At 34.0% G+C, this 14,006-nt stretch overlaps 1 protein-coding gene across 21 annotated transcripts in view; it reads right to left on the bottom strand.

Moving 5' to 3' along the window:
* NBEA (neurobeachin) overlaps positions 1–14,006 on the bottom strand; it is a 644,629-nt gene that overhangs the window by 234,507 nt on the left and 396,116 nt on the right. For all 21 annotated transcript variants that reach the window (XR_014819172.1, XR_014819171.1, XM_021065197.2 and 18 more), the window contains one exon: positions 11,020–11,144. Coding sequence is in view for 19 of the 21 variants with exons in the window: in XM_021065197.2 (XP_020920856.2) it covers positions 11,020–11,144 (125 nt within the window). In the remaining 2 variants the exon portion in view is untranslated. The remainder of the gene's footprint in view (positions 1–11,019; positions 11,145–14,006) is intronic.

Genomic DNA, 14,006 nt, shown 5'->3' with positions numbered 1-14,006 from the left:
GGCAAGATAAGCCTTCGACTCCTCCACTAGATCTGATGCTTCCTGGAAACAGCAAGGATAGCATAGGCAGGTACCATGAAGTGTTTGTAAAGTTGAATGGAGGGTAAGTAGCTTAAATTAAAAACTGTTTTCCCTCAATAACCATATTATTCATTTAAAGATATTATTCAATAAATTATATAAGCGTCAATGTATGTGACATGCACTTTTGATTTTGCACATAGGCATTTTAAGATTATAGTCTCAATATCTTGAGTAAGGAAAAGAACTACTTTCTCAACGAAGCTGACACTAGAATTTGTTTTCAGAATAATATAGATGATTCACTTAATATGTACTTTTATCAAGGAGATGGGAGGAATGGAAATTTAGTCTCATTTCTAATTTTATCTAAATATAATATTAGGAGATTCTACTGTTTCTAAACATCTTGAGATCAGTTTAAGATGGCATTCTGCTTTGAAGGAGAAATTCTTTTCCATATACACCATTTCACAACATTTTTAGCTTAGAGAATGTACTTTGGCAAAATCTACCCTTATGTAAGTAAGAGAAAAAGCTGCAGTTCACTTTCAAACCTAAATGCTTTCTTTTAGGAGTATTAATGACATATGAATACTTTGGGAAATTTTAAAGTAAAGATTACTTTTTCTCACTAAAGTTGAAATCAGAACAACAAACACCTTTACAGAACAATGCTTTGGGTAACCCCAAATGATATTATTTAATTTCCACCAAAAGGAAAAGATTTTAAGATAAATATATCCGCCAACTAACTATATTAGACATGGCAATATGATCTCATGCAATAATACATATGAACCAATCTATTCCTGAGAAGTTTACAATTTTGAACATTTCAAAAAAGTGAAAGAATGTTTTTGTTACATTGAGAAACCTACATTCAAAAAATATTTTATATCAATCTCGATGTTAGATAAAAGCACTAGATATAGATATAGAAAGAACTTTACCCTAACAATCATTTACTGAAAAGTAAATATTTTTCTTTGTAAACAATTTAAATTCAAAATTAAATTTTGCCTTTGGCTTTATAGCACAGACATAGAATTTCCCTTCTTAAGAAACACAAACGATGATGACATAAAATGAAAGACTTGCTGAATACTAAAGAGTGAAAAAACCATCTGCATAGAATAGGATTAAAGGGGAAAAAAAACCTGCCTTTGCAATAGAAAAATCCTAATGATAAAAACTATTAGTGATATTGAATAAAAAACACTATTGGACAAAATGACTAGAAACCTCAAGCATCTTTTCTTCTCTTTTATACCTAATGTTGTGCCAGAAGCCTTGTCTTATATACAAAATCTTTATGAAAGCAAATATTTCCATAAATGATATAGACTATTTCTAGTCAAAGAGACAGTTTCTATTTGTTGTTTCAAGCATATTTTAAGTAAAAATCTATAGTTATTGACCACATTTAATAAATACAGATAAAAAATCTAGATAGTTGGGTCATCAAATCCCTCCTTTTTTAGTACTTTAGTCTGAATGCATCGGATTTAACCATAGTTCTCACTTCAATTCATTTTTGTTGACAAAGAATATATTTTATAATCCAAAACCAAGATTATCTGTACCATCGTAAAACTACCAAGATATCAGGGTCAAATTTATAATGAATTGGATTCAGAATTGGTAATCTTTACCTGAATCAGTAATTGATTCAGTTACTATTTATGGTCCAGTTTAGGACATGAAATTAGAGTACAGCATCCTTTGTGCTTTTACCAATGAGGAACTAGGACCTGTTTTTGATTGTTTTAAACTAGACATAAACATTATATTTGCAGGTAGGCTGTTCTTTGAAAAGCTCAAAGAAAATATTTCAGGGGCAGAACAAACATGCAGAATTAGCAATATGGGCATTAATTAAGATGGAATGTTCACCGATTATTATTCTAAGTGGTAAATTCTCATTCAGATTAGTTACGCTTGTAAATGACTTTCCAAGGATGAGAAATAAAAGAAAATGGCTGCCTAACATCAACAGTTATTGCTCTACGGAAAAGGACATCAGGGACACTTGCAAGTAAAAGAATTGGATCAATATTAACGTGATTTTCATTTCATGCTTCCCCAACTCCAGTAAGCTGACAATATACTCTGATTATGTGAACCGCCTCAGAGTAACACAGAAAAGGTTATTAGAGCAAGAGGTGGAAAAGGAACGCACTTTTTATACCGACAGGCCTGCTAATAGAGTATACTGATTTTCAAAGACATGCAATGCATTTTTACAATTTGGTTCTGACAGCAAAAATGGAATTTCATTTATTTCTAATTTGAAATATTCATATGTAAGCAATATTTCTTAGAGCAGACCAACAAAGAGGATATTCATAAACAGCATTTTAAACAGAAAAAAATGTAATTAAAAAGGTGAAAGAAAATATTATTGAATTTAAGTGCAGCACTATATAAGTATGAAATGCTAACTTAATCTTAATGGAGTGAATGTAGAAAACTGCATTCTACGCTTTTTAAAGGAAATTTTGAGAAGCCATATTTTAAGGATATACATGATGATAAATGTAGAATCTCTTCATTTTAGATGGAATATTATGTGGTAGGATTTTGATCAGCCATTTAAAAGTCAGGGCAATTTTAAAATGTTTTAAATAGAATTTCATTACATTAAAAAATCACACAGCACACATTACTTGTGGAAAAAAATGGTAAAACATATAGAAAACTTGGGCCAGTTTGGAACCCTCTTACTATAAGGATCAGAGATACGGCATTATTTACCCATCTTATGACTAAGTGAAGAGCATAGTGCTTGGTCCCCATGTTCAAGTATTCTTAGAAAAAGACTAGCATGAAATACACACATCTTTACGTGGTTGTCTATGAATGACTCCCCCACGCCCCCACCCCCTTAAAAATTTGTGGCACTTTTTAGATTTTCAACAATGACCGTGCTTCTTTTCAGGAAGGAACGGAATGTGGAAGGAAGGAAGGAACGGAATGTGGAAGGAAGGAAGGAAGGAAAAAGCAAAAGAAAACCTTTCATCATGCGTCAAGAGGTGGAGATAGCAGATGAATAGCAGAATGGAAGGAAGAAAGTTTTGGCAACTTTTGGAATGAAAGAGAAGAATAACTGAACAACCTGAACGAGGGCTGAGAGAGTGGGGAGACTTCGTCTGGCATTGGATGGCACTAACCTGGGGAATGATGCTTAGTGCTTCTTTTTTGAAGCCTGTCACAAAATTCAGTGTGGAAAATTTACTTTAAAACTCTGAGAAATGGGGGTAGGAGATGTTCTGGATAGTAAGCAACTGGCTCAGAGACAGGGAAGGAAGGAGTAATAAATAGGAATTTCTCTTTAATTATAAAAAATGGAATAACTCAGAGTTGGTGCTAGTATAGGAGATATAAAGCACTTTTAAAAACACCAAAGATATTTTAAATTATGTTTTTATAAATGATGTTGAGGGAGTTCCTGTTGTAGCTCAACAGATTAAGAACCTGACTAGTATCCATGAGGACGCGGGTTCGATCCCTGGCCTCGCTCAGCGGGTTAAGGATCTGGTGTTGCTGTGAGCTGTGGTGCAGATCTCAGATACAGCGTGGATCTGGCATTGCTGTGGCTGTGGTGTAGGCCAGCAGCTGTAGCTCTGACTCAACCCCTAGCCTGGGAACTTTTACATGCCATGGGTGCAGCCCTAAAACAAAAATAAAATAAAATAAAATAAAATAAATAAATGACGTTGAATGCACAGTCTATGAATGACACTGAGTTCATCTACACTGATAAATCTCTGTAGATGAAAGGATACACAAGAAGGCCAAAATTTAGCAGGTAAACTTTAGAGAGGGGAAGCATTCAATAATGCCTTTTCGCTTAGGAACATTCTAAATGTATCTATAGCAGCACTGTATGGAGAGAGAATGGTATTTAGACTGAGTTTTTGCTCTATCTACCATTTCTCAATATGCCACTTAATTTCTATGGTCTGTTATTTCCTCAAATAAAAATCCTTTACTGGCTCTCCCTATTGACAAATCCCTTTTCAGTGTAGCTCGAAACAGCCTTTCAGTCTCATCTGTGTATGATCTACCCATTCTATCCTGGCTTCCATCACACAGCACCATTTTCTGGTGCTGGACACAGTACATTGTATCGATGGTTCTTTTCCCCACATTGTCACCACCTCACTTACTGGCTTGGGAAGATCTCCATTCACCCCTTCAAGTCTAGCTGCAATTTATTTCTTCTGTTAGGAAGCCCCTTTCACTGAGCTCACACAGCATTTTTAATAGACCTTGGTGAAAATATCTATCATGCTGTATTGTAACTATAAGTGTGATTTTGTGTACAACTTATAAAACTAGTCTAAAAACATTAGCAAGATTATGAGTAGTTTTACGCCACTTAGCAATAGATCAATTAATATAATTTTGCTGCTTCCTGATCTTTAATACGTTTTGATGCTCTAACTGGAGTGAAGTACAGGCATAAAAAAACTATTTCAGAATTTGCAAATATTACACTTACAGACCTATTCCATAGACTATTATTCTTCAGTGCTGCTACTGAAAAGGATGAATGAATGTGGTTAAAATACTGTGCGTATACTTTGAAATGAATCAATTATCTTCCACGTTTGGACGCTTTCCGTTATTCCCTTGCATGCTCATTTGGTAAATTCCTTATTTTCTCTTAAGTGAGTTCACAGGTGTTTCTGTGAAGCCAACTCCAACCGACTGAGCCAGAGTCAGTTATCTTTCCCTGTGTTCCTTTATGAAGTACTACCTCCCTCCATGATAATTGCTTATTTCTTTGCACTAAACCAGGATTTTGCAACCTCTGTACTACTGACATTTGGGGCTTAGTTTTGGTTATCATTCTGGAGAGCTGTCTTGTGAATGGTAGGATATTTCAGTAGCATTTTTTGTCTCTACCCTTTAGATGCTGGAAGTGCACCCTGACATCTACCTTGCTAAAAAGTATTGCACTGAACTATGTGCTGTTTGAAGGCAGACACTGTGTCTCAGTCTCGGAAGCCAACATTTAGCACATGCATGGCATGTAGAAGATATTCAATAAATGCTTTTAAATTAATGAAGCTACTTGATTCCTCCAAATCACTTTCTTTCTTTCTTTTTTTCCTTTTTTTGGGCCACACTTGCGGCATATGGGGGTTCTCGGCCTAGGTGTCCAATTGAAGCCACAGCAGCTGCTGGCCTACACCACAGCCACAGCAATGCCAGATTGGCAATGCTGGATCCTTAACCCACTGAGCGAGGCCAGGGATCGAAGCCGAAACCTCATGGTTCCTACTCAGAATCATTTCCACTGTGCCATGATGGGAACTCCCTCCAAATCACTTTAAAGCTTATCATCTGAAGCTTCAACATAAAAACAGGGAAGTTGTTGAAAATCTTTGCTGATATGAAAATGCTGTTATATAAAATCTTCAAAATGTATTTTATAAGCATATTTTGTAATTTAAATGAATTATTATTCATTTTAATAATAATATAAAATAGTTTATACTTCATAATAAGCATTTATGTTATCCATTTTAATTATTTTAAGAGGCTACAAAACCAAGATCATGATATTGAAATATGACATTGGCATCAAAAAGAGCTGAAAATGATTCTGTACGTCTTTCTCTTCTCTCTCTCATAAAAATTTACATTATTAACTTTTAAATAAATTATTTAACAATAATCAGCTCATCTATTTCATTCCCTATTTGAAGATTTAATTAATAATACACCAACTAAAATAGACTTATCAATGAACATCAATAAGATGTTTGCTAGAAATGCTACATGGTACAAATAATAGATTATTAGGTTAAAAAAAATCAAATCATCTTTCTCAAATACTCTAAGTGTAAACTCAAAAAATTAGAGTCAGAATAAATGAAGTCATAATCTGAAGCTCCTTTCTCAGCAACTGTATACAGCTGCACTGGTATTTTTTATTCTCAGTGCTTTTCTTATTTCTTGATGACTGCAAGTAGCACATTACAGTAGCCATGCATACACCATCAAAACTAATTTAATTCCAGATTCATTACAGAGCTACTTTTTATTCATCAAGGTCATATCTTGATGGCTTCACAAGCTTAGATAAATCAGGTGTTAAGCAGACACATCTCTGAGGAACCTAAGGATGTTCTCATTTGCAGTTCTCAGCATATCTTATTATTTATTGCCAAAGAAGTGACTGATTAACTTTGTCATTTTTGCTCCTTGTTTTTTTTTTCCTCCGGCTAAAACAGCCTGCCCTCTTCTGTGACGCCAGATCAGACCTATTTAAGATGATGTCTTTGATCACAGACATGGGGAGCTTGAGATCTTAGGCTCTGATGAAACATTGTTCCACTATATTTTCATGGAAGGGAAAGAGAGTCCTAAATGATAATTGACAGTCAACAAAGACGACCAAACTTATTAAGATTTTATACTATTCTTTGACAGCATAATCGTTCAGCACGAGAAGTACACCAGAATTTGTCTAGTCTAGGTTTTATTTAAATATACAAACAATATACAAAACCCTTCTTTTTCAATCATTTCCTTATTAGCTAATTTTCCCTGAATAAGAAAACCTTGCAGGTCAGAAGATGAATTTATGAGTTCTAAAATATTTTCCTTATGTTCTTCCATTGCTACGGTTTGTAAAATTTCTACTAATCAATTAAATTTGCACTTGTATGAGATTTTATTATGAGAAAACACCTAAATAACACATTCAATACATATGAAATTAGAGCATTAAACACCAGGAAAAAAAATCACACGCCTCTAGGTTTTTATTAATCACATTCCAACACCAGAGGCTGAAAGTATATCAAATCACACCAAATCTTTTGCACATGACAACCTCATAAATTATTCAACTCATTAGTATTACTAAGAAGCATGAAAAACTCCATCAGTGTTACGGATGTTTTCCAACCAAAAAAGGTCAACCCAAAGTTTTAATAATGAAATGGAAGAGAAAGCTTTTCAAAGTAAATATGAAATAAAATAACTGTCCTTTATGTCTCCTTGAAAATATATGCAATACTGATTATTTACTCATTTAAAAGAAAATATTGTTAATAAATTCGTTTTGTGGCTCCAAATAAATTGCCTAAAAAGAGTATCATGAAATTTAAATTACAGCTAAATGCTTCTGTCCATCACATGAAAGTTTAACTATAATTTAATCTGTAATGTTTGACTGACTGAGGAAAAGTCAAGTGATTCAAAACATTTTTATGAAAACATTATGTTTGCAAATTCAGTTTTAGTTCTATTATATTAATATAGGCTCACATTCTTTTTTTTTTTTTTTTGTCTTTTTAAGGCTGCACCCATGACATATGGAGGTTCCCAGGCTAGGGGTCTAATGGGAGCTGCAGCTGCCAGCCCACACCATAGCTACAGGGACCTGGGATCCGAGCCGCATCTGTGACCTACACATCACAGCTCACAGCAATGCTGGATTCTTAACCCACTCAGCAAGGCCAGGGATCAAACCTGCATCCTCATGTATACTAGTCAGGTTTGTTAACCACTGAGCCATGGCTCCTAGGCTCACATTCTTAAAACAGTGCACTACAGAAACAGAGAGACATGACAGGTGAGCAAACTGCAGGGATTGCTTTGATAGCCATGTAAATATTCCCTATTTAAGTAATTTTAAATTATTCCCTCAGCTTGTACAACTTGTTTAAAATTCTGAAAACTTCGATCATTGATTCAAATACTTCTAGCCATACTGAAAGTTCCGTTTATAAAATATTCTTTTGTTCCTAAAACAGTTTAGTTGTCGTGATGTAGATGAATAGAAAAAAATTTTGACTGCAGATCACAGCAGAGTTTCTGTGCATTAAATGTTTAACTTTCAAGATAAAATCTGAAATACCATAACTATTTAATACAGAGGGAGGAATAAATTGAATTTCAGTTTGTTCTAGAAAATTTGAAGGTTTGTGCTATAAATATACCCTTTATCTCTGTCTACACGAACCAAAACATTAAATCATCTGGATGTTAGTCCATACACTGCCAGACTTTAAGGTACTTAGAACACATGTTTAATGGCAGGCAGAGTAGCCAGAAGATGGGCTGGGTTTTGCTACTTTTATATGAATGTTCTGTGAATACAAAAGCTTTCTCTAAAATATACAGTATATGTTTTCAATTAAGTCTTTCGACATCTATTTTTTATTGGATGAAGTGCTTTGTAATAATGACTGACATTTACTTCCTATTTCTTCTGAAGAAATGCTTCGTGCATAGGTTGGAAGGCATACGAAGAGTTTGGAAGAAGATATAATACTATGTTTCTCTCCTGGCAATCTGCAGCGCCTCCTTCTACTTTCATGCACAGACCCTTCAGGGAGCACTTTCCCCTGACCTCCTCTCATCTTCCATATTCTACTCTCTACCTGCTGCCAAGAGCCCACAGATGTGAAGTGGAAGAGGTGTGCTCTAGGACTGTGTTTGAAGGCAGAATTGTTTGAGTTCTCTTTTGTCTTCCACTACCCAACCTTAACCCTGAGAATGGAAACACAGTAATTCTGCAATGGGTACCACGTTGAGGTGCTGAATATTTTATGGCATATACTTGGCCTTTGTTCATACCCTACTTTCCCTTTATCAAAGAAGCCAACTCAGGAGGGATACTAGGTTCTGAATACTGCTGATGATCCAGGGTTTAAAGCTCATAAACCACTACATATTTTAAAATACACTTATACTACACACGGAGGATGTTTAGCATCACCCATATCCTTCGTCATGTATTTCAAACTTAGAATAGTATTTTTTAGTTTAGATTTACTAACAATGGTTGCTATGTTTCTAAAACATGAGAATCAGTCTTAAAAAAAGATGCTAATTTTTAAAAAATTTTTCTTCTGACACTGGCACTGGCTTAAGCTTTGGCACAGGCTTAATAACAAAGACATTTTACACACTGAACATAAAAGTTAAGGCACTCATTTTTACAAAGAACCAAAAGAAATATTTTTCTAAGAGACTCCTTTTAAAAGAAACCTGACGCATGCTGAACGTAGTAAAATGTGAATCCCACGTAATTAAAGTTTTGGCAACTCAGTGTCACTAGTAATATCACTCTAGCCTAACTCTACTACAAATTGTGTCTAGATGTGTCTAATTTCAAATGAGGTGAATTCAAGATGAATTGGTGAAAAAGCCTAAATGGTTGGGTGAAATGAAGTTCCAAAATTTTCATTTCAAATTATAAAGCATGCCACTTTAAGTAAATATTTCTAAGAATCTCTTCCCATAAGAGCATAACGATAATAACCTATTTTAAGGTAGTGCTAGATCCTTGGTTGCTAAACCTTAGGTGATTTTTTTTTTTTGAGTTGATTAAAGAAATCCCCTATAGTACAAGTCAGCTGTAATTTTTTTTTTTTACCATATTCTCTCCTGTAGTTACTTTCATTGTATAAAGTTAATTTGTAACTTTATCTTAGGTATAATAGTTCCATGTGAAATCCTCAAATATTTATGTTTTGAGCCTTACTAAGTTATATAAGTTCAGACTACTCACATAGTAAATTTTAAAAGCTATGCACATTTTCTTTTTATTAGGATTAAATATTTTCCCTGTTCAATCCATCAAGAATACAAATGGCATTCTATGTTATAAACTATGATAAATCTGAAAGCATATGGCTCATTCATTACTCTCAAATAAATATAAATATAAGTGATTGTGAGAAGAAAAGTAGTTAATAACAAAAATATATGGACAGTGTTTAATAATAGTATTTTCTGAGTGTGTATGATTTATAAAATTACGATATGATTAATCAAACTCAAACTTGTTAGAACATTTGAAACTAGGTGGATAGATAGAACAGTCTTATGCATACTTCTTGGTGGACAGGATTCTAGAGTAGAAGCATTTTAATTAAAATACAAAAATTATTTTGATATTTACTATTTATTGTGCATTTTGTAAAGGACAATTTAGACTATAACTCTACTGTAGTGTCACAAAATTGATGATCTCTATAATGTAGGATGCTCTTTTTCAAAATTTATTTGCAATCCACTGGAAGGTTGGTAACTTAAACAGGGATATTGAGACATGATTTACTTTATTAGACTGAAAATAATAGAATAGAATAGGGTCAAATTAGAGAATGCCATGTAATGAGATTATTAATAACACATTTGTTTCAGTTAAATACACACACACACATATATATGTACTGCTATATGTATATATAGCAACACACCTAACTGTGCACATATATATACACAGCATGTACATACATATACTCACACAGCAGACATTTGTGTATATACACACATGCACATATAAATTATAATTAGAAATATATAAATCTGAATATATAATAACAAAAGTTCATTTTTTCTTCTTTTCAGTGATCAAAGATCAAAGTTTGAAAAGTACTCAGAAGGAAAATGAGTTCACTCTTATTTTAGGCTATACGAGAAGGATGTTGGGTAACAACCAGCTATGCAGAGTCTTCTAATCTATTACAAAGAAACTGAAGCGTCTAATATACCAAATGGGGAAATCTTGGATTGATTAAGCGTAACCTAAATGATCTGAAGGATAAAGCAGACGTAACACTGTTGACCTATGACATGGAAAATTTTATTTTTTATTTTTAAACTTTTATAAAGTATAGTTGATATACAATGTTGTGTCAATTTCTGCTGTACAGCAAAGTGACCCTGTCATACATAAATATACACTCTTTTTCTCATATTATCTTCCATCACATTCTATCACAGAGATTGGATATAGTTCCCTGTGCTTATACCGCAGGACCTCATGGCTTCTCCATTCTAAATGTAATAGTTTGCATCTACTAACCCCAAACTCCTGGTCCATCCAACTCCCACCCTCCCCACTCTTGCAACCACAAGATATAGAGAATTTTAAATGCTGGTGGAAAAAAAATGATCAACCTAGAAGAGTCGCCACCTCACATCCACAAGTATCTCTGTGTGAGAGGCACTGCTACTCACCGTACTCTATTGCAGCTTTGAGCAATGCTTCCGCATGAGTGGAGCCAAATGCATTACGGACAAACCGTCTCCTTCGACGAAGATCATCTTCCCAGTAATCCAAACGCCAGAAATCGTGCAACTGGCTAGTAACGGGAAAATTAAAAAGAATAATAACTATCAACAACAATGTGAACTGGAAATGCATTTTTCAAGTTATATAAATTCACAGATCGTTTACGAAATAAATTTTTAAAAGTTTCATACATTTTTTGTTTATAGAATTACATTTTTCTCTATTCAATCCGTCAGGAACACGAATGGCATTATATATTACAAACGATGATAAATTTACATCTTTTAAATTAATAAATGACAAAATTAAATATTTATTCCTTTGGTCTCATTAGAAAATTAAGATAATCTTAGAGGTATTTATATTTTACAATTGTGTTTGTATACACGTTTCCTCTACAAAAGAACAAAACTTAAAATAGTAACATTCTCATATTTTAGGCATTGTAACATTCAGTCCTGCTTTCTTTACAATGTTCTCCCTTCTACTAAAAACATTAATCACTGGGAGTTTAGCAACAAATGCAGCATCAAATTACAAGTATTAATGGCACAGTTTGCATTCTTTTACACTGTTTTTAACAAGGCTTATAAATCACAGGATAGACCTTACTACAAATAGTTTGCAATTTAATGACCATGGCTTCTTAGTAGACTGAATTAAGAACTATAAAATATTGCCCACTTGGATTTGGTGGAACAATGATTAAAATAATGTGCTGAAATATTCATTGAAATAATTCCCCGCTGCCCACAGCAACCTGAGAAAAGTGCAATTTTATCCATTATTAATAATACTGAATTAGAGCTGCAAAAAAATTCTAGTATGTGGTAATTGTCTTGGTAAATTATTATTCTAACACTAACAGAGTCCTTGGATGATTGTACAGCTTTCAACTAATATAAACCATTAGTAGTCATGTCCATCATTGGGTAACACTGTCTAAACTATGTTACACTTTAAACCAATATTAAAAATCTATGAGGTATTTCAGAAACTACTGATATATGTACTACATGAATGGCACATTTTATAATATCATTTTTGTTTTCAATTTAATTTTAATAAACATTAGTGTTAAGTGCTGCTGCTTGAGAAGTCTGTCTTTCTCTGCATAGTATTTGGAATAATATACTCAAAAGATAATATTCTAGTTTTCCTGGGTGGCATTATTCATAAAAACATACAAAATGCTTTCATAAAAGATTCAAATTTGGTTTTTATTTTAATATTTCATTGTAGGAGAACACTATGTTTAAGTTGGAAACTGCATTTTTTTCATCATTATCTCTCCAGCATAATATCTGACACATACTATGTTTTTAATAAATATTCAATGAATTAAAATAATTTTTTAACCTTGAAAATCTACAGATACATATAGTCATTGAGAACAGCAATTTACTTTGGAAAAAATTTAGATTTTTATGGTTTTTTTTTCCCCCTAAAGCTAATAGTAGAAGAACACATCAACTTAAAGAATATATAAAAAAGAATATTAAATTATCATCACTTTGGTATATTTTAATATACTTGTTTTCTTAAACATTACGATTTTATTTTGCTGTCAAAATAATGATTATCTTGTGATTAGCTACTACAAGTAGTGTACCTCTATCATTACTTTAACATAAGATGAGTTCTATCCTTAACTAATACAGACTAATCTCAGTAGTTTAAGGAAAACCATGCCAAAATCTTGATATAATGGTATTCCTTGAACATATGTTAAAATTAAGTAACTGAATTCACCAGGGGAGACCTGGATCTAATGTTTTCTTAAATTTCTAACCACAAACATACTTTCCTCTATTCTTTCCATTAAGTACAACTGAAAAAAATTGGACACTGTATATAAAACAAACATAACAAAACTCTGAAAGGTGGAGAGCAGAAGGCAGACTGGCTAAGGATCATAGTGCCAGAGGAAAAACAAAGTGGTGAGTTCTCTGGATTATCTTTATGTCTCATTTGCCCTAGATTTAGAGACAAGAGGCTAGCTAACAACCCAGATAGGCCAATGGGTACAGACAAAAAGAGCAACAACAAAAAGCCCCAACAAAAACCTGTTTCTCTAGCCAAAAGACCAGGAAAGGGGCATCCTAGGAAGATAGGCAAGTTTCAGACAATTACTGTATTCCAGCCAAACACCGCAGAGAAACTGTGCCCTGCCACCCACACTAGCAAAGGATGAGTGGGAAGTGTAGATGTGAAACTTCATGATGGTGCAATGAGGCACCCTAACTTTCTCACTGGGGTGGTATCAGGGAGGCCCAAATAGGGAGCCAGGACCTTCATCTCTGCTGGCTGGTGCCAATGTGTCCCACCCTTGGAGTCAGTGGTGAGCATGTCCAGGGCCTGGATGTCCACCTCTATTGGCCAGTAATGAAGTAGCCTTCTCTTCCCATTGGGGTGGTGTCAGGAGGAGGCATAGTAGAGTCAGGACTTTTACCACTGACCAACAGGAATGTGGCCATCCCATTAGCGGACACCAGGTGGGGAGCGGGAACTCCTCCACCCTGGCAAGCAGTAATGAGGAGCTGCCCACTCCTTGGATGTCAATGGAAGGGAAGTGGGGAACCTAGATTTCGATCTCCATCTTGCAGTGAGGAGGCAGTGCTCCCCATTTTCCTGGAGGAGCAATGACAGGGAAAGTCAACTAAAACAGAAGATTTAAATGCGATAAAAAAATTCTCAGAAAATAATAATAATTTTTTAAAAATCCAGGTTTTAATCTTAAACTATGTGTCATACCATGAATCTGGAAGATCTCATATGGAATGTAAAAAGATCATCTGTAGATGCCAGTACTGAGATGACAGAGATATTAGACTTTTTTGACAAGGATTTTAAATGAGCCATGATTTAAAAAGGCTTCGGTGAGGAATTATGAATATGCTTGAAAGAAAAAAAAAAGAAAGATTCAGCGGAG

The sequence above is a fragment of the Sus scrofa genome, chromosome 11 (assembly GCF_054392235.1).
Source record: "Sus scrofa isolate SSC_HxYL_T2T_F1_AM1 chromosome 11, Sscrofa_HxYL_maternal_Yorkshire_Landrace_v2.0, whole genome shotgun sequence".
Classification (NCBI taxonomy): Eukaryota; Metazoa; Chordata; class Mammalia; order Artiodactyla; family Suidae; genus Sus; species Sus scrofa.
This window is presented reverse-complemented; position numbering and strand designations above follow the sequence as displayed.